Source organism: Pyrus communis, chromosome 11 (assembly GCF_963583255.1).
Source record: "Pyrus communis chromosome 11, drPyrComm1.1, whole genome shotgun sequence".
Classification (NCBI taxonomy): domain Eukaryota; kingdom Viridiplantae; phylum Streptophyta; class Magnoliopsida; order Rosales; family Rosaceae; genus Pyrus; species Pyrus communis.
This window is the reverse complement of record NC_084813.1, coordinates 12,612,168-12,637,736: the sequence shown is the minus strand read 5'-3', so window position 1 is coordinate 12,637,736 and position 25,569 is coordinate 12,612,168. Positions and strand designations below refer to the sequence as shown.

At 39.5% G+C, this 25,569-nt stretch overlaps 2 protein-coding genes and 1 long non-coding RNA gene across 5 annotated transcripts; 1 reads left to right on the top strand and 2 right to left on the bottom strand.

The window, feature by feature from the left end:
• Positions 1–729: 729 nt before the first annotated feature.
• Positions 730–3,757, bottom strand: LOC137708355 (uncharacterized). Of its 3 annotated transcripts, none has more exons than XR_011064785.1 (4): positions 3,226–3,757; positions 1,546–2,927; positions 1,130–1,233; positions 730–927 (listed from the first exon to the last, which is right to left on the bottom strand). It is a non-coding gene; the product is annotated as an uncharacterized lncRNA (long non-coding RNA). The 3 variants fall into 3 exon arrangements; XR_011064784.1 differs by having other exon boundaries at positions 730–1,233; positions 3,226–3,289; positions 3,459–3,757; XR_011064783.1 differs by having other exon boundaries at positions 730–1,233.
• Positions 3,758–4,863: 1,106 nt separating this feature from the next.
• LOC137749574 (mitochondrial import inner membrane translocase subunit TIM23-2-like) lies at positions 4,864–5,823 on the top strand. The gene has a single exon (XM_068489692.1). It carries the CDS (start codon positions 4,970–4,972, stop codon positions 5,537–5,539), a length of 570 nt encoding a protein of 189 aa, XP_068345793.1. The 5' UTR covers positions 4,864–4,969; the 3' UTR covers positions 5,540–5,823.
• Positions 5,824–6,428: 605 nt separating this feature from the next.
• Positions 6,429–13,398, bottom strand: LOC137749572 (dihydrolipoyllysine-residue acetyltransferase component 3 of pyruvate dehydrogenase complex, mitochondrial-like). The gene is made up of 19 exons (XM_068489691.1): positions 13,207–13,398; positions 12,236–12,317; positions 11,143–11,219; positions 10,845–10,939; positions 10,720–10,760; positions 10,087–10,142; positions 9,925–9,999; positions 9,701–9,793; positions 9,285–9,533; positions 9,118–9,190; positions 8,841–8,929; positions 8,427–8,512; positions 8,271–8,346; positions 7,868–7,935; positions 7,714–7,780; positions 7,536–7,631; positions 7,345–7,447; positions 7,169–7,264; positions 6,429–7,085 (listed from the first exon to the last, which is right to left on the bottom strand). The coding sequence occupies exons 1-19, from the start codon at positions 13,243–13,245 to the stop codon at positions 7,015–7,017; spliced, it is 1,632 nt and encodes a 543-aa protein (XP_068345792.1). The 5' UTR covers positions 13,246–13,398; the 3' UTR covers positions 6,429–7,014.
• Between the last annotated feature and the right edge of the window lie 12,171 nt (positions 13,399–25,569).

Here is a 25,569-nt window from a genome sequence, read left to right as displayed (position 1 = left end):
AAAGGGTGATACTATTGACATCTAAAAATGTTATTGTGCACTACAACTTTATATGTTTAAAAAGAAAAATATACTTGTAAGGAAGCAATGGAAAAAAAAAAGTTTGAGAACCAAAGTGGAACAAACACTAGAGTTCATGAGGAAAATGTGTAATAAACTCTATTTATGCAAAACAAATAAAGAGGTTTAACTTTCCGGTAATTATTTTGCTGACCAACTACAATTGACGATGATAATCACCATCTAATAATAATAAGTTACTTATAAAAACGAATTTAAGAATCGTTCATACTAGAAAGGTTGCATGCGCGATGCTGCGGGGGTTTAGAAATTGTAACGTCTTCAAAACGCTGAATAAAGGGCCCAGAATCCGGCTTCGAGATAACTTAAAAATATGAGGAAATTGGCAAATTAGCATAAACAATGCTATTATTTATCCAATCAAAGCCAAACTGGAACGGTGTAGAACTAACACTACAAAATTAGTCAAAGAAACTAAACAATGGGTAGAATGTTTCTAACATTTATATTTTATACAAAAATAATCTTCTGACAAAGCAAAAAACACAAATTAGAGAGGAGAAAATATATAAAGTTTGAGTAAAAGGTCACAAACACAGAAGTCATTTAATGGAGATTATTCAAACAGATTTTGTTAAGCAACCACACGGATTATATATGCCAAAGATCAGATGATGATAAGCGTCAAATGATATACCAACTGGAATCTTGAATTTCATGTGACTCAACTATATACAAAATACTCCAACAAATATTATATATTTACCAAACACAATACAAAATGATATGTAAAAGAGTTCTCTGAATGTGATATAGCGTACCAAGTTAGTAAAAATACACTCCAACATGGCCAACTCAAAAGAAAGAGATTCCTCGACTCACAATGTGTTATAGAGAAACAATTTCCTGCATATTTCAATTTATCCCTTTGTCAATATATCCTTTGTTGTTGTTGTCGTCGTCCATATATCCATTATATCCATGAATTACACTAATTCATAACCATTGAATCGTCATTGTAAAGGACCAGTGAATATTTGTTCTTTGTACGCGTGTAGATGTAGAGACTAATCCAAAATTAAACATGTTCGAAATATTTGAGCTTTACCTGATTACCGATGAAACAAAGGGCTCAAAAATAGGATTTGAACTCAGATATGAACTCATATTTGAACTCGTTACTTCAATGGCTGCTACCTCTTTCTCTGAGCTCTAAGTTGGCAATTAAAGAAAATACTATAAATTTTGAGACATGCAATTCAAATTGTAAACAAAAGGCTAAACTTTCAGACATGCAATCTGAAATTACGCTTTACCATTAATACTGAAAAATTATAGTTGTGAAATAATGAACTATAATACATAAAAATAACTTGTTGAAGACCCATATCTATTTATTTGACCGAAAAAAAAAAAAAAATTGTGTGCGAAAAATTCCTTAGAATAGCATGCCTTAACATTACAGGCAAAATTAATTGATGTGAAAATAACCTAAAAACTGAGAATTGGGTTTGGAGATATTACCAATGAAACAGAGGAGTAGTGGACATACTTCTATGCTCCTCTTCCTCTTTCTCTAATTGAAGTTGAGTTCTCAGGTGAAATGGTGTTAAAGTTAAAAGAGGTGTAAAACATGAACAACTTTGCAAAAGAATACAATAATTTATGATGAAAATCTATATTACCAATCAAAATTATATAGGGGAAAGAAACAGTACCAAATTTGAGGCACAAATGATCAAACTCTAAAGCCCTTCATTTCTGAGTTTTTTTCCCAGCAACCAAATAAACTTTAAAAAGAAACTGTAGAATCCAGAGGAAGCATTAAAGAAAGTCAACACTGTAGGGCATCAATGTCTGCCGTAATGAAAAAGAACAGATGTTTCCTAGCTATATTTTAGGGTAATCTAAAAATGTCTCCATCCTTGATATGAACAATATATAGTAATCGCCTGTCATTAGTTTTAACAATCTTTAGGTTTTAGCAAACAATTAAAATCAGAACCTATGTGGAAAATGCTGAAAACTGTGTAAACCACCACCGAGTTAAAATGAAATTAAACTGAATGGATATACTATTATGCCTTTAACAAATAGAAAACACTGCACTTGTGAATTTCGAGCAAAAATATAAAACAAATTTGAAAATAAGATTCAATGTAGAAAAGGAATTTGGAAGAAAAAAAATGGAAAGGTATGAGTCTAGCCTGCTGTTGGTGCCCTTAAAGGAAAAACAATTAATTCGATAACCATTACGTTGAAAAAGAAGAAATTGTAATGAAATTGGGCTCTCAGCTCCTGGTCACTAAATAGTACTATTTTGTCCTCCAGGGGACACCACCAAGAGGTTCTTTCTCAAAAAAGTCTGCCCCACCTCACCTGAATGCAAACTACCTCCTTATCCAGATTAACCATTATGTTGAAAAAGAAGAAATTATAATGAAATCCTAAATCCAAGCCATTAGAAAAATGTAATTCTTACCAGATTAACATAGTTAACAACAAATCAAACCAAACTAAAAGCCTAAACCAAAACAGGAAAATAAATTAAATGCCAATGAAAGAGTAAAACATGTATGAGCAAGGCAGGGGTTTACAACCTCTGTTTGTTCCTTCAAACAGGCATAAAAGGGTCTTGAGTTTTGCCAACTACCCCACAATTGCAGATAATTATAACCATATTCTATTCTAATTCTAAAAAGTAGGTGTCAATCAAATTATTTAGTGAGCAAAACCGAAGCAAAAAAAATGTTAAAGAAAGAGAAACATAAATTGCGCAGCATGGATTTTGGAAAAATAAAAAATAAACGTTAGAAATATATAGAATAAAGAGGTCACCTATTATTTTCCACACGTACCTTTGCAACTCATACACATAGATTTGATAATGTTTGCTTGTCTGTGATCTGCATAAAGACATTTTGCCAAGAGTTATTAGCTTTTTCCAACCTTTCAAACAAAATTATATTGTCTCACTGATATGAAATTAAATTGAAAGTACAGCTCAAATAAAGTTTGAGGGGTTTAACAATATTTTCTCATCCATTTAAAGGGGTTTAACAATATGAAATTACATCAAACTTCAATCAAGTTGCATAATTAATCCATATAATCAACATGGATTTCGCAGGGAGCTAAGGGAGAAATATCAATTTGGGCTATATCTATCAAACATATCAAAGAAAAATCTATGTCACTTCTTACTGGGTTGACTGTGACTGTTGTCGACCAGTTGCGACAGAAGTGATTGCTGCAAAGTAAAGAGTATCTGCAAGATAGAAAAGAAAAAACAAAGGTAATAAGAAGCAAAAGTTAAATTATGAAAGAGAGAAAGAAATTGACTGATGAGCATTGAGTTTGTATGGAATTTCTTTCTAAATACTTTGCATGTAGAAGTTGTGAATCTTAATTAGGTTTCATGTCTTAGTCTTACATACTTTGTAATTTTTGCAGGACCCTGATGGTTGCTAATGCTGGGGATTGTCGAGCTGTGCTTGGTAATGGGTAGAGCAGCAGAGATGTCCAAAGACCACAAACCAAATTGTAAATATGAAAGACTAAGAATTGAGAATCTTGGTGGTGTCATATATAACGGCTATCTCAATGGTTAATTAGTCAAACACAAACTTCAAAACTCAAAACCTTAGGCACCTAGAATAAATATACCTGTATAGTCTAAGCAGAAGTCAACTTACGAAGAAATTCTGGGTTTTGCATCATCCCCCTTAATTAAGAATTGGAACCTAGAATTTGCAGTCAAATAATGTTAAGAGAGAATAAATTTCATCCTCAAACTTATTTATTAACAGAGAAATTAAAAACAAATTCAAGGCTTGAAAATAAAATATAAAAAAATAAATTCAAAACAAATAAAGATTCTAACATTTCTTAAGAACTATAAAGTAAAGGATCAAAAAATCATGCTGTGAAACAAAATTGGGAAAAAAAAGGGAACCAAATTTAACCTGAGTATTGTTTACCCACAGACCCAAACCAAATCCCCAAATATTACGCAACACAAAACCATAGAAATCACCAGAATTGAAAACCAGTGCCATTGGGATCACCCACACGGCGACGAACTTCGATCATTGTCACCGATCTTCATCTGCTACCAAAGCCAAAACCCTTTTACATACGGGACCTGAGAACGAAACCCACCAAGAAAATTTCACGGATAGGCGAGAATTTCCTAGAAAAATTCAAAATTTTAAGCAAAGATGGTGTTTTTTCAATTTGTTGGATGGCTTGAGGGTTTTTGGGATTTGTTGGTTTCAGGGTGAGATTAGTGTGGGAAGCAAATGGAAAAGTGTACTGGAAAATTACCCGAATGAATAGAAGAGGGGAACATGAAAGATCATGGTTCTTTCAGCAGGGAAGGAGAGTCAGAGGAAGAGTGATAGATGAGAGGAGAGAAGACTACGGAGTGAGAGAGAGAAGTGGAAACGGAAGGAAATGTCGAGAAGAATTGGAAGCAGAGCCTTCGACGATGATCGACACGTGGGTAGCCTAAAAGGGCAACGGTGAGCAAAGCCACTCGACGCACGAAGAAAACAGGCGATGGCGGACGCGTGGACACAAAGGGCACAACCGAATTTTTACTGTAAAGAATCAGGTAGAAAACATTGAGAAATAATTTTTTAGAGGGCATTTTCGCCATCTTACTGCTCTAAAACAGTACCACCCGAGTATATATAATCACACATGTTTTTCCTCTTATTCCAATTTTCACCAGAAGCCACCACACCACCGACCTCGTCGATTCTTTCTTTCTCCTTTTCTTTTTTATTTTTATTTTTGGTTTAATTTGGCCAACACGTCAAAGGTCCTCTCTCTCTCTCTCTCTCTCCCTCTCACCCCCCCCCGCGAAGGCTACTACCAAACCCTAACCGCCGCCCAACCCTAAATTCCTCCTCCTCTTCCCAATCTCTCTCTCTCTCTCTCCGCCATGGCGCATCACATGTCCCCTACCGATCACGACCCCAACTCTGACTCGTCCAAGGCCCGCCTCTACAACCCCTACCAGGACCTACAGGTCCCCATGCGAAACCTCTACCAGCTCCCTACCTCTCCGGAGTTCCTCTTCGTCGAAGAGGCTAAACGTCAGCGTCGCTCCTGGGGCGAGAATCTCACCTTCTACACCGGCTGCTCCTACCTCGGCGGCGCTATTGGAGGCGGCGGCGCCGGTCTCGTTTCCGGCGTTCGATCGTTCGAATCTGGAGACACTACCAAGCTCAGGATCAATAGGGTTCTCAACTCCTCTGGCCACACGGGTCGTGTTTGGGGAAACCGGCTGGGCGTGATCGGGCTGATCTATGCGGGTATGGAGAGTGGGATTCAAGCGGTCAGAGATACCGACGATGTTTGGAATAGCGTTGCGGCGGGACTGGGCACTGGAGCGATTTACCGAGCTGCAAAGGGCGTGAGGTCGGCTGCGGTGGCCGGAGCCGTTGGAGGAGTCCTTGTTGGCGTTGCCGTCACGGCAAGGCAGGCTGCCAAACGATACGTGCCGATATAATCATGGCAGGTTGCTTTTGATGTGAGTGGTGGTATTGTTGGCTTTTTTTTTTTTTTTTTCCTTCAGTTTGGTTAGTTTTCGGCAATTTTGATAGTCCCATTAGGAATCGGAGACGATGATAAACAGAAAATATTTGGGCAATGCATGATGAAGATGGTGTTGCTGTGTCTGGTAATTTTAAATGGAATTGATTATTGAATTACAAGTAGGTGAGCACCGGAGTTTTCGTTAAGAATTCTACCGTAATTCGTCGACTTGTCCTCATAACGAATAATTGGGATGCATTTAGACTCGTGGGTATTCATTGTATATCAGTAATTCTTTAAATTTGCGGTCTTTAATAGTTTAAACATGTCATGTGCAATGCTTGTTGGTGATCTTCTTTTCTGTGGCTGTTGGTGTCGTGGACGTGTTTTCATTTGATGTTGTTATCTTTCGTATAAAGAGTTAGTTCCTTCTCTGTTTCATTGTAAGCCTGTTGACTTGTGACTTTAACATTGTCAAGGGATATGTGAGTTGACAACACATTACTAATGGGGTTTTTAGGAGGTTGGTTATCGTTTGTTTGATGATTGTTCGATACTTCTTTCTTTCATGCGGAAACTGATGCTTAAGTGAGAGAGGGTGCGTGCTACGATTGCAGTCATGGGCATTTTTGCATTGTAGAATGTTCTGTTATGAGTTTGCAGACGAGTGAAGGTCTGGAGTTAGGCACTCTTAGGGTAGAAATGCTGTTGCGCTGAATATCGATTTGAGTAATACTTGATGAGTGATGTAGGGCACCCATATTTTGAGGATGTTTAGGAAGTTAATATAATTTGATAGGGAATGTAATGTTTTGTATGGTCTTTCGGTGATGGCGGATAACGTACTTGTAGAAATTGAAACAGAGACAGAAATTGAGTTTGGTCTACAAATTATGAAATGCATGCAAGTCTTTGTCAAATTGGTTCATAGTAACAGATTTTTATGAACTAGTTTGATAAACTCCAACACAATTGCTAAAGCGCTGATGCTGGAATTGTCATATGCTTGCGGTGTTCCCTCCATATAGATTTGTGTCTTGCTTTTGCATTGTATTGGACGTGGGTGCCGTCCATTTTTCTTCACCTGTTTGAGAGTTGAGGTACACTTGCGACTGCCTTATCGTAGCTCGCAAAAAGATGCAGAGTTTTTTCATGCCATCGGTAAAAAACCACACCTAAAACTTGCAAATATTGACAATAGTCTGAGAAAAAACAAGATTTAGGGGTTAGAGTCAAACTTCTTATTAGTAACATAGACTCAACGGAAAAATTTCATCCGAAATCCGATGCCTGAAATTATCAACCCCTTTTATTTCAAAAGCTATGCCAAAAGCCCGAGTCGATGATTGGGAAGAACAGCTGGGGTACTATCATTCAAGCCCCTTGTCTTGACAAATCACACGGGAAAGAAAACAAAATTATTTGAGGCCAAGATCGAAAACCGTCTACTTAGAGCAACATTGACTCAGGATTCTCAACGTAGCCTTTGAATGCCCTTAGCCATTCCGCACCAATTGCACCTATACAAGAGAAATTTGCGCTGTTATTTTGTCTTTAACGATTCAGATTTTCAATTCCAAACAGAAATTAGAGATGGACATACCATCGATAACACGATGATCACAGCTTAGCGTTACCGACATGTAGGAAGCAAACTTGTATAGTTCGGGCCCGGAACTAGGTACTACCCTCTTCTCGGCTGCTCAGAAAAAAAAAAACACAGAATAAACATAAAGACAACTTTGGCCCAAAGAAACGTGATTGAAGTCCCAATCTTACCTGATCCAACTGCAAGAATGCCTGATTGAGGAGGGTTAATAATGGCACAAAATTGTTTGATGCCGAATGGACCTCCCAAATTTGTCACCGTAAATGTGCCTTCCTGCAAAAAGAATAAACCAAATTTAGGTTAAGACCACAAGGCTATCATATACCTGCAGTGGTGACAACAAAGGACAAATTTTATCAACCTCGTAATCTTCTGGCTTTAGGCTGTTTTCTTTGGCTTTTTGGGCCAGCTGCCTGACCTCCTCGGCTATGCTGGATAGTCCCTTCTTGTTCGCGTCCTACGAATTTAACAATGTAGATTCAGGCAAATTGCTGTTATAACTAAGTGATTCAACAATATGGACCAAGCCAATCACTCACCCTAATGACGGGTACAAACAGTCCATTTTCTGTCTGCACAGCAACATTAATGTTCACGTTGTGAAACCTGAGAATAGAAACCGTAAAGGAATGTTACAACTTACTTCAGGTGGAACATGGAAACCTAATTATAAATGTTTGTATATAAACTCACTGGCGGATGTAGTCATCTGTCCATGAACTATTGCATTGAGGAACCTTTTGAAGAGCCAAAGCAGCAGCCTGCAATAATAGTTACATTGGAGTGAATATACAGTCAGAAAGGTACCATATACCTCCAGTATACTTGATTTTTATTTTCTCTTACAAGAACTCTCATAACTTAACAAGGTTCTAGTTATCTCTAGAATACAGTCTCCCCCTCGAGGCACCTTTTATGATAGACTAAAAGTCATTCTGATAATCGTGAGATTTCATCTGATAACTCTAGAGATCAAAAGAACCCGTTATCCCATTCTGCACTTAAGCACCTCATCACTTCCATTGGTCTTACCATGGGGGGAAATTTGTACCATAATTGGCCGCTCAAAAATTTCAGTGAAGGAAGAATCTTGTACCTTAATTACGAGATCATTAACAGATATCCGCTTCCCACCTGATGCCTCTTGTAACGCATTGAGTTGGCCTCTCAAACTGCAGATAAACAAGAGTTAAACATATCCAAAGTTATGCAGTTAGTTCAATTTTAAAATGTTTAAGAAACTTATACTCACTCCATGAGTCTATCGACGCATGTATCTACCGTCAAATAATAATGAGGAATTGTTTGCTTTGAGAATAATAATCTTGAAGCTGTGATCTGCAAAAATCATACCAGATATAGCTTTAGAAAGAATAAAGTAAAGTTCACAACAGAGATTAAACAATTAATTGATGAAAAGTACTTGAAAAGCGTAAGTGAACCAAACCAAATAAACGTATTTAAAATTTTCAGAGACAGTACTTCAGGTGCACCAAAGAAATAAGCAAGTAGTGAGGACTGAATTGATATAATTTACAAATGCAAATCTCTCTAACACAAAACAAACAGAAGATATCAGCCTAGATATTACTTGGAAAAAATTTACATTGCATCCTCTCAATTAATTATGACATAAAACATGTACAATCATTGCTTCTAATATTACCTTCCGTATCTGAGAATGGGGGATATCGGTATAATCTAAGGCTGCAGGTGCTGCACCCTTAGCTTTAGGAGCTTCCTTCCCATGAGAAGCTACATAATCATGAGAAAACAAAAGCAAAAGATCAAACACAATTTCTGACCATCAGCTGGATTGGCCTTTTTTACCAGAAGAAAAATGGTAGACAAAGGTCCAAGACGAAATCAACAAAAAAATAAATACTAACATAGCAAAGAATAACAAAAGTATTAACACGAGTTTTGGGTAATGAGATTGATACCCAAATACTCTTCAACATCAGCCTTCACAATGCTTCCATCAGGACCTGTTCCTTTGATACTTGAGAGGGGAACCTAGAAAACACAGAAGTCAGAAATGGCGCATGATGGTAAGTGTTTTCTACCATCAAATGATAATAATTCAGCCATAGAATTCTGCATGGCATACCTTGTGCTCTTCAGCCAAACTTCTTGCCAAAGGACTTGCGAATATGCGATCTCCAGAAGGGGTAGCAGCAGGAGCTGCACTGGGCTTTGAAACCTTTGGCTCTGGAACTGGTTCTGCAACCACCTCTTTTTTGGGTGGGGTAGGCTCAGAAGCCTCTTTAGCTGCAGGAGCACTGGCACCAGATGCCGATGGTGTATAATCTTTAAATTTTGCAATATCATCCTCCTCTTCAACAGTTATTGCAATCACCTATGTGCCAAAACCATTAGCAAGTACTCATATTATATCAAGATGTTTCTTTCTATTCAATCTAATTTATCCCCGTTATTAATCAGTCCAACACCACCAACCACAAGCAAAGGAAAGGTGAATTATAAATCTACCCAAGCCCCATAACAGTTAACTAGAATCAATACCTCTCCAACTTTGATCCCTTGGGTGCCATCTGGTTGTAGAATCTTGGCAAGATAACCATCTTCCATGCATTCCATCTCCACTGTAGCTTTATCCTTAACAGGTCATTGGATGAGGTACATGTCAGGCTTCTATCATAAAAAGAAGCACGTAACAATAACAGAAGTTCATTTTACTCATTCAACAGAGCTAACAGGTAAGTGGATGTAAAGTACAGAGAACTTACAGTTTCAACTTCACAGAGAACTTCACCAGGAGAAACTTTATCACCCTCTTTCTTCAGCCACCTAGCAATATTACCCTACAAATGAAAAAAAATGATGACTTAGAATGGAGCAGTAAATTTTCAAAGGTATGATAATCCAATAAGCTTTGAAACAGTACATACCTCAGACATAGTGGGTGAAAGAGAAGGCATCCCAATTTCTTGGTGTGGAGGGAGGCCTGAAGTGGACATGATTCTTGACGAGTTAGATGATCATATAACTCTAAATAACATGTTTGAGGATTACCAAATCAACGGAAGAGTTCAAAATAAAGAAGATCACACTTCAAAAAGGGATGCAAATCACTTCAATGACCAAAACTAGTGAAATAATATATTCACAATAAATCATGGTATCACATTAAGAAAACTATTTCTCTATGAATTAAAGCAGCAGGGATCAAAAAAATATAATACAGAAATCATTCTTAGGAGATTAATGACTAGTACCCACCCTCAACCGTAAAAATATCCAAATAGAGTTATGAAATGAAAAAAAATAGAAACTACAAGGCCACAGTGATTGATCACAATATTACACTTCCAATTTCTAGCACGGATGAGTTTGAGAAATCTATGAACCCATAGTAAACTTGTTATAGTTCTATGCTGTAAACTTGTATCATTGAAGCAAGCTCTTATAGCAACATGAAGTCCATCATCATACTAGCCTACTCGGAGAGGAAGCCAATGTGCACTCAAGGACATAAAAATACAAAAAGAAATTATCGAGATGCAAAACACCAAGAGGCATACCTGCATCAGATGACAAGCCTCTGCTCAACTGTGCCTGAATACTGATATAGGGAAAAATAGATGTATCAAACAAGAGTTGTACACACATACACACAGACAAAGTAACAAAATCTAGCACAGCATACCATGAAAGCTGTTTGTTGAATACCGATCCAGAAATTGAACTTCCTAGTTTCCTTGTCATTGGGATATCCCTGGTAAATGTACCTGACACTGATTTCTGCAAAACATGACAGGTGACAGCGCTATAATTGATACAAAGTTCACTAGTGACAATTCCTTTAAAAGTGTGTGACAAGATATTAAAAAAAAAAAAAGGAAGAAGCAAAGAAAGACCACTAAAACTTTGAACAGAAATACTCCAAAGATGGGACATTTTATAATATTTCTCCTATTAACATGATAAAAACCAGTTTAACTTACAGTGCTACTGCTGAAAGACCTAGAACCGCTTGCTCTTTCTGAAGGCACATAACTGTGGCGATGAACCTTCAATATATCTGAAACAAGAATTGATTGTTAAATCAGCTAAACAAATTTTCAGAAGCACTTAAGTGCATAATTAAAAACCCAAGTGTCTTGTTGCATTCAACTGATGCCACAGATCTTGTGTCACACATTGTACAACAAGATACCTTTAACAAAATCAGTACTAGTAAAACCCTGGACTCCAGCTTAAGAACAGTCTTAGTTAACTCATCAAATTTTCAATTTTTACAAATTTCGTTTCATAAGAGTATAAATATATAAAATTTGGCTAAATAATCAAGAAGTTTAATTAGAATCAATGGTTTTTGTTGTTTAAAATTAACGAGAGGTCCTAAGTTCGAAATGCTAAGTGCATGTTTATTCTTTTCAATTTTTATGAATTTTTGTTTGGTTGTTAATTTATTTTTAATTAATAGCTAGTAGCTATGTTGGTTGTTATTTTTTAACATTTGTTCCTAATCTTTCACAAAGAGTAATGCGTTAACCAAATTTTTAGACCAAATTTGCAAATCATATAACATGTCATCAAAAAGTTTAATTTAGTACCAATTTATTACTTATACATATCAATTAAAGACTCAAAAATATCATTATTTTTTTAGTCCCATATTGACAAGGTTAGTATGTGAAGCATGATAAGGAAATGTAATTGAAAATAACTGTACATAGTATTGTCCAAATGAATACACATATATATGTTAAGTACAAGGAGTCAAGTCATCAGGTCAACCAGTTTTCAATTTCACACGGAAAACCAACATAAATAGATAACAAAAGACCAGTTTCAATCTCATATTTACAACATCTCTGTATTTAATCCTCTAATATCTAATCATCAGGTCCGAAGGACTTATTCATGAAAAAACATATAGACATCATCAATTGGATTAACTAGCATAATTTATCTGGAATAGCAACTTCTGTTTCAATGATATGCAACATTAGCATAACAGATGGAAAGGAAAAAATAGTTCTTGACACACACACACACACACACAACACAAAAAAGGCATTCCATTTAATTTACCACTAGAGGGTTGAACATCATGTGAAAACCAACGAACCAAGAGTGCTTGCTCTTGCCGTAGTAAGTTGGGAGCATTCCGTAACTGCAGTGAACACAAATATAGTACAAAATTATATGTAAAGAAACGTCGTGATAACATAGAAACCATCAGCTTCACTGATTAATGCTTGAAATATACCTAAATCAATGATATAAAGTACCAAAAAGAATAGAATAACAAAACAAAAGACAAGAGCATATTTATATAATTGCCTATGTTATCTGGGCAACGTAAGCTTGCAATCAACATTTGGTCATCGGCTCATGGTAACTTTTAAGCCAAATTCAAAAACTTATGTCGACAATACACAGCGAAAAACTAGATTTTACAGGTCATGGGCTCATGGTAACTTTTAAGCCAAAGTCAAAAACTTATGTCGACAATATACAGTGAAAAACTAGAATTTACAAAAGCATGATGCTCTCTGCCTACAATTTCAAAACTAGTGAAATTCAAATTAAAAACACCCTGGACATAGTAATCCTAAATTACCCAATTTAGAATTAATTCTGGAATTTACACTAACTCCATTTATATGCACACACCTAGCTTCAACAATCAAACAGAAGCTCATAAGAAAATAAATTAAATTACATTTCCTACTTGCTACCGAACTTCGAATAACCCGAAAAATAAAGAAATAGCATGGTGAAGTATAAACAGATTCATCCAATCACTACCCCAGTTGGTGACTACAAATATTCAAGCGAATTAACGGCGGTAAATTCAATACAAAAGAAGGCTGAGATTCAAGATTTGTGGAATTTAAACAGTAAAAACAAGTGCTTGGCCACAATCCCATTAACCAAACAAGCTCTAAACCCAGAATATCAATGCCTAAACAAACTTCTGACAATTAACACACAAAAAAGAGCAAAAAATAGCACTAAGTTCACGAGAGAAGGGAGAAATGGTGAAAATTGAGGCGCACCTTTTTGGAGTGGTGGATGATACGAGATGCGTAAGTCATTTTTGTCCGGTATCAAACTGATGAAACAAACAGTATCCAAGAGATCAGTGGGAATGGCAGAGGAACCGGTGGAGTTTAGGGTTCAATGATCGAAACAGATCGCACTGGCTTTGCAAATTGTGTAAATATAAATATAGGGTTATTTTGTGTTTTGTGTGAATAACTATAAATATAAATATTTATAAATTGTGTAAATATAAATATAAATATAAATACAAATGATCGAAACAGATCGCACTGGGTTTGCAATGTAAATATAAACATAAAGATAGGGTTATTTTGTGTGAATAACTGAATATTATGCCCCAAATGAATTCTATTTTGTTGCGGCCAAAATGGAAAATGAAAAAGAAAGAAAAAAATTCGCAAGGTACCTTTGTTTAGTGTTTGAATCACTCTATTCTAGTCTAGTGATATTTTATAGATTCAAAACCGCTCTTATAAAGTCTTTATTTTGAAGATTGTAAGCTCCTTTTTATACGAGCTATCAAATTAATCTTATAGTAGATTAAACTGTCAACTTAAATAATTGTTGTTACATCAAAAAACCAATAATTTTGCAAAGTGATTAAATTAAAACAAAATTCTTGCGTAAAATCTTCTGTCTTTTTCACCTATCGTGCCTCTGATCCACATCCTCTTCCTTTCTGCATCTCTTTCTCGATCGTTCACTCCCCCTTCTCTCGTCTTGAGTTTTTCATTTTGTTTTCCTTTTCGCATATGAAATAGGGTGAGGGACTTGTTTCAAAATTTTCAGTCGTTGGCATGACAAATGTGCATGGACTTTGGGCAATTATACAAATGTTCAACCCATAAATTATTATTTTATTAACATTGCATGAGTGTAAATATTTTTCCTTCTCGATTTTGCAACTTTGCATGTATTTAAGCTTGACTCGAGGTATTTTTATGGCAATCAGGCTTTGAGGTGCGATTGGGCTTGCACATGAGATTTTTGGCCCCAACACATTTATTATCTTGCCCACTGCTTATGACACACCCCGACCGAGATCAGGGCATGCTGGCCGTCACGCGAAGGTGACGTAGCCATGTGCGCGTGCGGAAGCTAAAGGTATAGTAATATAAAAGTACGAATAATTAAAAACCTAATAGCATACAAAGTACTAGTGTATGTGAGACACAATTCAGAGCAAGTCTACAGCAGTCGAAAAAGGAAAGTTACGACATATGTACACCCGAAGGTGACCCTACAATGGTGAGTGTCTGTCAGAAATGCCGGGACGCCCTCTGGGATAGACCACCGAACTTGCTAGACCACTAGAACCTGGAGGGGCGCAAAAACAAAAGCGTGAGTGGGCAAAAACAAAGTTCTTTGAAAACTCTTTAGCAAAACACATTCTAACCCCTCGCCGTAAAACCTGTATACTTCCCAGAAAATGAACATATATACGTATGTATAGATATGTCAATCATGCTCCACATATGCCATTCATGCTCACAATATGCCATTCATGCTTTGCAATATGCCATTCATGCTTGAGAATATGCCATTACAGAATATCATAATCAATTATAAATGCTCAAGCGTAATTCACATCGAATATATATAATCTGGCAGCCGGGAGTCACCTAACGTGACCTGTACGGCTGCATATAGAGCTTCAATCTCAACTCAATATCTGAATCTGCACACGAGTCGGAACCACCTAACGTGGTCTGTACGACAAGACTGGGTGTAATATATACGCTCTAGTGCTACGATCACGTGAAGACTGTGCGAATAATCGCGGGTCACCTACGAGTCGGAACCACCTAATGTGGTCTGTACGACAAGGCTTGCACCTAACTTGGATCCAAGGCGAGCGTGTGGTGCTGGTGAACATCACGTGAAGGACTGTGCCCTGGCCCTGGGCGGGAGCACTAACACCGGGGGTGCAGATTATGAGCTCTCTAAGCATTTCAAACTACTATTGCATAATAAACAGGAATGCATAACCACATGAATACCGCTTACCTGGCACTTACCTGTGCGTCCACAGCACCAAATACACATTTATATATGTATGCCAACTACCAACGCACGTGATGATGCGTAAACAATATTCAAATGATGCATGGCATAAAACATATAACCTTTTCTATTTAATTTCTGGGAATTAATATGTATATAGGTATATACGGAAAACAAAAGCCCACTCACTGATAATTAGAAGGGTCGTAGCCCCCCTGCCTCGAGTGCGTACGCTCGTCCTCGGAAAACGAATCACCTATACGCGACAAAGTTACGAAAACATTAATTTAAAAGCACCTAAGCAACTTCTCGTAATAACTTCTCATACATTGCTCAAAATGGACAAATGAATATACCAACGTGACCTACACAACCTCAGGATCACGCCCATATTTTTAGAAAAATTTTTGGACCACGCACGCGCCCCCACGCGCCTGAACACGCACGGACCTACGCGCCCCCACGCGCGGCCCACGTGCACTGCACACTGACGGCGTCAGTTGACGCCGTCAGGAATATTCCGTTAACTGACGGAATATTCCGTCAAATCTAACCGGATTCTGTCACTGCCGTTAGGAATATTCCGTTAGACTTAACGGAATATTCTCCTTTCTTCTCCGGCGAGACGCCGGCGCCGGCGACGGCGCCGGAAAACTGGGTAATTTTCAAACTAAGTTTTCTCCTTCGTTTTTCAACCATTTTTCACGTTCTTTATACCAAAATGAAGCTTAGGACTAGTAGAATCACGTTAGACTAGTTTTAAGGCCTAAAAATTGCTAGATCATACCTGTCTTCAACTTCAAGAATCGGCCAACTTCGTACAGGACGATCCCGACGTCCAAATTCACCCAACGAACTACTCCGAGGCTCCTTGGGACCTCACAAGCACAACTACAAGCTTAGAAATTCCAAAAACAAGCTAGTTTAGGTTTGCATGAACAGTGTAAAATTCGGCCATTGTTGAAACGACGTGAAAACGTTCGAATTCTTACCTGGAATTGGTATGGTTGTGCTCCTCACAACCTCACGAGCACGAGGGTGGTCTTGGTTTCTTAATTGGTGCAGGTTTGAGTATGTTTGTATGTGTGGCCGTGTGTGTTGAAGGAAGAAGAAGAAGATGGATTCGGGGAGAGAGAGAGAGAGAGACTGAGACAGAGACAGAGAGACAAAGAGTGAGGGAATGAGGGAGGGAATCCCGGGAAAGTGAGGGTGAGGTGTGAGTGTGTGTGTGGTCCTACAACACCACACTACACAACACTTAACGTACACAAACAAATTAGGGTAAAATTGTCATTTTAAATGTACGTCTCGTTAGTTTCGGGACGGGATGTTACAACCTACCCTCCTTAATAGAATTTCGTCCCGAAATTCAAAACAACCTCAATACACCCCTAATAGTCAAAGAATAATCTAGGATACAAATCCCTCATTCGTTCTTCTGTCTCCCATGTAGCTTCTTCAACCGAGTGACTCCTCCACAAAACTTTCACCAAATTCACCGTCTTGTTCCTCAGAACCTTTTCTTTCCAATCTAAGATCGTTAACGGTTCCTCGTCGTACGTCAAATCTGGATTTATCTCTAACGGTTGAGGAGGTATCACATGCAATGGATCAGCAACGTAATGTCGGAGCATAGACACGTGAAAAACGTTATGCACTTTAGCCAACTCCGGAGGCAACTCCAACCTATAAGCTACCTCACCAACTTTTTCTGTGACTATGTACGGTCCGATATACCTGGGACTCAACTTCCCTTTCTTTCCAAACCGCACAACACCTCTCCACGGTGAAAGCTTTAGAAATACCCAATCTCCGACCTCATACGTTCTGTCCGTAGCATGTCGATCTGCTAAACTTTTCTGCCTGTCCTGAGCTGCTTTCAGGTTAGACCTAATTACCTGAACATTTTGAGTAGTCTCCTCGACAATCTCCGGACCTACCAAGACTCTTTCGCCAACCTCCGACCAACATAACGGAGTGCGACAAGATCTACCATACAAAGCCTCAAATGGCGCCATGCCAATGCTCGAATGGAAACTGTTGTTGTAAGCAAATTCCATTAAATCTAATCGCTGGTGCCAAGCATCACTGAACTGTAACACTGATGCTCGCAGCATATCTTCCAAGGTCTGAATAGTTCTCTCAGACTGTCCGTCCGTTTGTGGATGATATGCCGTACTGTAAAGTAGTCTCGTACCCAAAGCTTCCTGAAAGGCTACCCAAAACTTTGATGTGAATCGTGGATCACGATCCGAGACAATACTTACAGGGACACCATGGTACTTCACAACCTTTGAAATAAACAGCTCTGCTAACCGGCTCAAAGAGTACTTCTCTCTTACTGGAATGAAATGTGCCGACTTAGTGAGCCGATCAACGATCACCCAAATGCCATCAAAGCCATTATGTGTACGCGGCAACTTGTACACAAAATCCATAGTGATATTTTCCCACTTCCACTCTGGAACGGGAAGCGGCTGTAACAATCCAAACGGCTTCTTTCTTTCTGCTTTAACCTGCTGACAAACAGCACAACTGCTTACATACTCAGCTATCTCCCTTTTCATACCCGGCCAATAGTAAAATGGTCGAATGGTATGATACATTTTGGTTGCCCCTGGGTGCATGGCATAAGCCGAGATATGTGCTTCATCAAGAATTTCCTTCTTCAAGTCCACATTACTAGGCACGAACATTCTACCCTCTAACATCAACATGCCATCAGAATCACGAACTCTGAGATCTCGCCTCCTTCCTTGATCTCGAGCTTGAATTAGTTCTTGAATCTGTTCATCAGCTACCTGAGCTTCAAGCACCCGATCAACTAAGATTGGCCTAACTTGAAAATTAGCAAGTAATGCCACTTCTCGATCTTCTGCTTCTAACCTTACTCCCGTAGCACGCAAGTCCACCAAAAGAGGAATACGACTAGCGTACAACGCATTGATACGGCCATGTGACTTCCTGCTAAGTGCATCGGCTACTACGTTCGCACGACCAGGGTGATAATCAATCGTGCAATCGTAATCGCTGAGCAACTCCAACCACCTCCGTTGACGAAGATTAAGTTCCTTCTGGGTAAAGAGATACTGAAGACTCTTGTGATCTGTGAAGATCCTACACTTTTCTCCATAAAGATAGTGTCTCCACAACTTCAACGCAAAGATAATAGCAGCCAACTCCAAATCATGTGTAGGGTAATTCATTTCATGGGTTTTCAACTGCCGCGAAGCATAAGCAATCACCCTACCATGCTGCATCAATACACATCCCAGACCATTCAAGGAAGCATCGCTATAAACCTCGAAATCACCACTATCGTCTGGAAGTGCCAAAACAGGTGCATTAGTAAGACAATGCTTCAACTGCTGGAAACTTTGCTCACACTTATCATTCCACTCAAACTTAACATCTTTCCTTGTTAACCTCGTCAGTGGCAAAGCAATTACCGAAAAATCCTTAACGAATCTCCGATAATATCCCGCCAAACCAATGAAACTTCTCACCTCAGTGACGGTTCGTGGTTGCTCCCAACTCTCCACAGCTGCAACCTTCTGAGTATCAACCAGAATACCTTGAGCAGAAATGATGTGCCCCAAAAACGCGACTTGATCTAACCAGAACTGGCACTTACTAAACTTAGCATACAATTGGTGTTCTCTCAACCTTTTCAACACCAAAGTAAGATGTCGGACATGTTCCGCTTTGGACTTAGAATACACCAGAATATCGTCAATGAAGACAATGACAAATCTATCCAGGTAAGGCTGAAATACCCGGTTCATTAAATCCATAAAAGCTGCTGGTGCATTCGTCAACCCAAATGGCATAACCAGAAACTCGTAATGACCGTAACGAGTCCTGAACGCCGTCTTAGGAACATCATCCCTACTAATCTTCAGCTGATAGTACCCAGACCTCAAGTCTATCTTAGAAAATACACAAGCACCTCTCAGCTGATCAAACAAATCGTCGATACGAGGCAATGGATAACGGTTTTTAATCGTCACCCGATTCAATTGTCTGTAGTCGATACACAGCCTCAAAGTCCCATCTTTCTTTTTCACAAACAACACTGGAGCGCCCCAAGGTGAAATACTAGGCTGAATGAATCCCTTATCCACTAATTCCTGTAATTGCACTTTCAATTCCCTTAACTCAGCGGGAGCCATACGATAAGGAGTTAATGAAATAGGATTGGTACCTGGAAGCAACTCAACAGTGAAATCCACATCTCGATCTGGGGGTAAACCAGGTAAATCTTCAGGAAAAACATCAGGGAAGTGTCTAACCACTCTCACATCCTCAATTCTGCTTGGAACGGCCTCCTCTAGTACCACATGAGCTAGATACCCCTGACAACCTTTAGTCAACAACTTCTTCGCTCGTAAAGCCGAAATAACACCATGTCTTACCCCACTCTGCTCACCCACAAAAGTAACCTCAGGTAATCCAGGACGGTGAAAAGTAACTACTTTCCCGTAACAATCAATTTTGGCACGATAGAAGTGCAACCAATCATTGCCCAAAATCACATCAAAATCGACAATATCTAACGGAATAAGATCCGCGGGCATAACTACACCCTCTACTATCACTGGACATCCTGGGTACACACAATCTACAACACATCTCTCTCCTCTAGGCATAGCGAACTCTAAATCGTACCCTAGAGGTGTGGGGCGAGGTTGCGTTACTTGAGCAAATGTATGAGAAATAACGGAATGTGTAGCTCCACAATCAATTAAGACTCTAGCAAAATAACCAAGAATGTTTAACGTACCCATTATCAAGTCCGGGTTGTTCTGAGCATCCTGCAGGGAAATATTGTGAATACGCCCCTGGCCCTGCTGTCGTCCTCCACGACCTCTGCTCGCTTGAACACCGCGACCTTGAGCTCCACGCCCCTGACTGGGCTGACCCATCTGCCTCGAAGACCCTGCACTACTAGTGGCATTCTCACCCTGCTGATACTGTCCTCCTTGGTACCACTGAGAACCACTTGTTGGAGCTGGAGGATACGGCATGTAGTTGCTGGGATACGGGGGATAACCACCTTGTGAATACGGGTCCTGGGGGTACTGATACGGTCCCGGGGCATAGGGAACAGCATCACCCTGATAGTGATAGGCACCACCTCTACCTGTTTGACCATAATTACTCGGACCTTGGATTTGCCGAATCGGTGCAGGTGGCGGCATAAAGGTCTGCTGCGGCTTCTGTTGCTGACCCTGGGGACAATTCACCGCTCTATGTCCCATCTGCCCACACGTGAAACAAGCACCGTTGCCACGCCTACACTCGCCGAAATGTCGATTATTACATCTACGGCAAAATGGGAGTCGGTTTCGGCCACCATCATCTTGTCTCTGGCCTCGAGCACCTCCATAAAACCTACCTCCACGTCCTTGTCCAGAGGCACTGAAACCACCACTAGACGAACTTGAACTTGCACCACCCCTTTTAAAGTTCTGAGTTTGGCGAGGCCCCAACGATGTTTGACCTTTTCCTTTGTCGTCTTTCTTCTGATTGCCGTTTTTCTCTTCGTCACTATCACTTGACATATTCTCAGAGTCCTCTACCCTCAACAATATCTCATAGAACTCCTGATATGACTCACAGTGAGTAGTAGTTACCATAGAACGCCATTTCTTCTTAGTGCCCAAGCGAAAACGACGAAGCATCTCCGCCGGATTACCAGCGACATCAGGATAGTAACGAGACAAATCAGTGAACTTACGATAGTACTCGTTAGCCGTCATCTTTCGCTGTTTCAATTCAGTGAATTCCTGTTTCTTACGGTCGATATACTCAGGGGGTACAAATCTCCTTTGAAACACGTCTTTGAAAACATTCCAATCGGTCCTCTGAGCTGGAGTCAACCTACGAAGTTCTTGCTCCCACCAAGCTGCAGACTCCATCTCCAGAAACCAAGAGGTTGTCTCAACCCACCTTTCCATAGGAAGGTTCCCCTGGTTATGTAACACACGGAAAGTCTTCTCTATGTGTTCCAACCAACGTTCTGCGCCTTCATGACCCTCGTTACCTTTAAACTTATCCAACTTCAAGTTATACATAGTCTCCAGAGGAGTCCTCTGGGGAGGGCGCATCACTGTTTGAAGGGCTGTAGCAATCACTTCCCCCAACTGAGTAAGATCAGGAAAACTAGACTCATCTGAGCGACGTGGTTCCCGACGAGGCGGCATGATTCTGACAGAAGACACCAACTATTAGAATACTCACAAAGACACAGGACTGCCAAACCTAGGCTCTGATACCAAGCTGACACACCCCGACCGAGATCAGGGCATGCTGGCCGTCACGCGAAGGTGACGTAGCCATGTGCGCGTGCGGAAGCTAAAGGTATAGTAATATAAAAGTACGAATAATTAAAAACCTAATAGCATACAAAGTACTAGTGTATGTGAGACACAATTCAGAGCAAGTCTACAGCAGTCGAAAAAGGAAAGTTACGACATATGTACACCCGAAGGTGACCCTACAATGGTGAGTGTCTGTCAGAAATGCCGGGACGCCCTCTGGGATAGACCACCGAACTTGCTAGACCACTAGAACCTGGAGGGGCGCAAAAACAAAAGCGTGAGTGGGCAAAAACAAAGTTCTTTGAAAACTCTTTAGCAAAACACATTCTAACCCCTCGCCGTAAAACCTGTATACTTCCCAGAAAATGAACATATATACGTATGTATAGATATGTCAATCATGCTCCACATATGCCATTCATGCTCACAATATGCCATTCATGCTTTGCAATATGCCATTCATGCTTGAGAATATGCCATTACAGAATATCATAATCAATTATAAATGCTCAAGCGTAATTCACATCGAATATATATAATCTGGCAGCCGGGAGTCACCTAACGTGACCTGTACGGCTGCATATAGAGCTTCAATCTCAACTCAATATCTGAATCTGCACACGAGTCGGAACCACCTAACGTGGTCTGTACGACAAGACTGGGTGTAATATATACGCTCTAGTGCTACGATCACGTGAAGACTGTGCGAATAATCGCGGGTCACCTACGAGTCGGAACCACCTAATGTGGTCTGTACGACAAGGCTTGCACCTAACTTGGATCCAAGGCGAGCGTGTGGTGCTGGTGAACATCACGTGAAGGACTGTGCCCTGGCCCTGGGCGGGAGCACTAACACCGGGGGTGCAGATTATGAGCTCTCTAAGCATTTCAAACTACTATTGCATAATAAACAGGAATGCATAACCACATGAATACCGCTTACCTGGCACTTACCTGTGCGTCCACAGCACCAAATACACATTTATATATGTATGCCAACTACCAACGCACGTGATGATGCGTAAACAATATTCAAATGATGCATGGCATAAAACATATAACCTTTTCTATTTAATTTCTGGGAATTAATATGTATATAGGTATATACGGAAAACAAAAGCCCACTCACTGATAATTAGAAGGGTCGTAGCCCCCCTGCCTCGAGTGCGTACGCTCGTCCTCGGAAAACGAATCACCTATACGCGACAAAGTTACGAAAACATTAATTTAAAAGCACCTAAGCAACTTCTCGTAATAACTTCTCATACATTGCTCAAAATGGACAAATGAATATACCAACGTGACCTACACAACCTCAGGATCACGCCCATATTTTTAGAAAAATTTTTGGACCACGCACGCGCCCCCACGCGCCTGAACACGCACGGACCTACGCGCCCCCACGCGCGGCCCACGTGCACTGCACACTGACGGCGTCAGTTGACGCCGTCAGGAATATTCCGTTAACTGACGGAATATTCCGTCAAATCTAACCGGATTCTGTCACTGCCGTTAGGAATATTCCGTTAGACTTAACGGAATATTCTCCTTTCTTCTCCGGCGAGACGCCGGCGCCGGCGACGGCGCCGGAAAACTGGGTAATTTTCAAACTAAGTTTTCTCCTTCGTTTTTCAACCATTTTTCACGTTCTTTATACCAAAATGAAGCTTAGGACTAGTAGAATCACGTTAGACTAGTTTTAAGGCCTAAAAATTGCTAGATCATACCTGTCTTCAACTTCAAGAATCGGCCAACTTCGTACAGGACGATCCCGACGTCCAAATTCACCCAACGAACTACTCCGAGGCTCCTTGGGACCTCACAAGCACAACTACAAGCTTAGAAATTCCAAAAACAAGCTAGTTTAGGTTTGCATGAACAGTGTAAAATTCGGCCATTGTTGAAACGACGTGAAAACGTTCGAATTCTTACCTGGAATTGGTATGGTTGTGCTCCTCACAACCTCACGAGCACGAGGGTGGTCTTGGTTTCTTAATTGGTGCAGGTTTGAGTATGTTTGTATGTGTGGCCGTGTGTGTTGAAGGAAGAAGAAGAAGATGGATTCGGGGAGAGAGAGAGAGAGAGACTGAGACAGAGACAGAGAGACAAAGAGTGAGGGAATGAGGGAGGGAATCCCGGGAAAGTGAGGGTGAGGTGTGAGTGTGTGTGTGGTCCTACAACACCACACTACACAACACTTAACGTACACAAACAAATTAGGGTAAAATTGTCATTTTAAATGTACGTCTCGTTAGTTTCGGGACGGGATGTTACAGCTTAAGTCTTATATCTCTACTAATTAATAAAACACTCATTATCAACCAAAATCCTATGAAATTATCAGTTTAATCCTCTAATTAAAACATAACATGAATAAGAAATATGGGGCAGAAATGTAATTTCACACAACCAAATTTAGCTTCTTTTTTTTTTTTTTTCAAAACCTCACATACATGTAATCCTAACATATATATAAAAAAAATAAATAAAAAAAATAAAAACAAAACAAACTTCCCACTCCCACCTTCTCTATCACTCTCTTCCTCTCTCCTTATTTCAAAAAAAAAAATTCTCACACTTTGTGTGTGCCCATATGCTAGTTGCTTATTAACTTGACCATCGGATAGTCTTTGATGGTACACCCCCTTCATCTTCGGCTAGCTCACGGTTGTTTATTCTTTACAAATTACTTGGATTTGTGTATTTCCATGTCCCACAATAGTGCGTAAATTTAATTCCAACAACTTAAATGATCAATTTTGAATTTCCTTTAGGTACATTTTTATTAGTAATTTTTTTAAATAGATAATCAAAGTTGACGCATTCCAATCAGAACCTAACATTTAGAATAATCCCAACACGCAACACATTGAAATAAACAATTAAAAGCATTGGTGACCCATTTGTTTTAAGTTGTTCATGTTTAAACCTTACGTAGCTCCAAAGAGCCAAAACCCATTGCTCATTTGACCGATCTTTGGAGTGGTTTGAATATTCTATTTCTCACATTTAGGGATTAACTTTCCATATAATGTTATAGTTTAATCTCTATAGTTTGAGCCAAGTTTCACTTGGCATATAATCTCAATTGTCGCCACTAATTTCACTTTCCAACATAATTTGGTCTGCTATTTAATATTATGGTCTAGTGGTATTCATCTTTACTTGTAAGTAAGATGTTTTAGGTTCAATTATCGTCAAATGCTAAGCTCATTCCCCTCCCTTAATATAGATAATGTCGTTTGTCAAAAAAAAAAAAAAAAAAAACATTTAGGATATGTGTATGAAAGAGAACTGTATCTAACTTCTTTAGATCACAGTCCCTTTACTATATATTCCTTCAACTTATTGTTTAAGCGTATAACATTTATGAGACGATTTTAAACAATAATCTTTGTCCTTAGATTAAACTAGTTTAGTTTAATATGCGAAATGTTTGTGAAGTATCATCACATGATTGACTTTTGGACACATTTCCAACAAAAAGCTGATGACAGGAGTTGGGAAGACCCTGCGACATTAAGACTGCTCTAGCCTAGCGACTCTTATGGCCATGGGAGCCATAGCCAAGGAAGTTGGACTCAGAGATGGAGAGGAAGTTGGATTGGGCCTATTAGAGGTAGTCGGACTGTTGTGGTGGTTTGTGACGTGACAACAACGATGAAGCAAGGCTGATGGTGGTTTGTGATCTATCTGCAAGATAGGGATTAAGAAAAGAACGAGAGAAGTAAAGAGAGAAAGGAAAGAGAAAGAGATGGGGAACAAAGAGAGAGAGAGAGGAGAGACCCAGTAAGTTTGCTTTGATTGATTTGTTCTCAATTGTTGAAATCAGATCCAACAAATTGCGTTGGTCTGCGCGTATGGTCCACAAAGGCCAGTTCATACATTGCGATATTTTGTTCGTTTGGATCTCTCTCCTTAAACCAACTTAAACCCACTAGGTCCACTAAAAGACATAATTTAGGTTGGGCCTAAAATGTATTAATTGTTGTGGGATGGTTTTAACCCTAATTTTTTTTGTAAGGATAT

What these genes read in the sequence shown, in the direction of transcription:
- LOC137749574 (XM_068489692.1), top strand. Translation starts at nt 4,970, where the DNA reads ATGGCGCATCACATGTCCCCTACCGATCACGACCCCAACTCTGACTCG.
- LOC137749572 (XM_068489691.1), bottom strand. Translation starts at nt 13,245, where the DNA reads ATGACTTACGCATCTCGTATCATCCACCACTCCAAAAAG. An exon ending in TTAATGATCTCGTAATTAAG is followed by an intron (nt 7,936 to 8,270) that starts GTACAAGATTCT and finishes CTATTATTGCAG; the next exon opens with GCTGCTGCTTTGGCTCTTCA. An exon ending in TGTTTGTACCCGTCATTAGG is followed by an intron (nt 7,632 to 7,713) that starts GTGAGTGATTGG and finishes TTAAATTCGTAG; the next exon opens with GACGCGAACAAGAAGGGACT.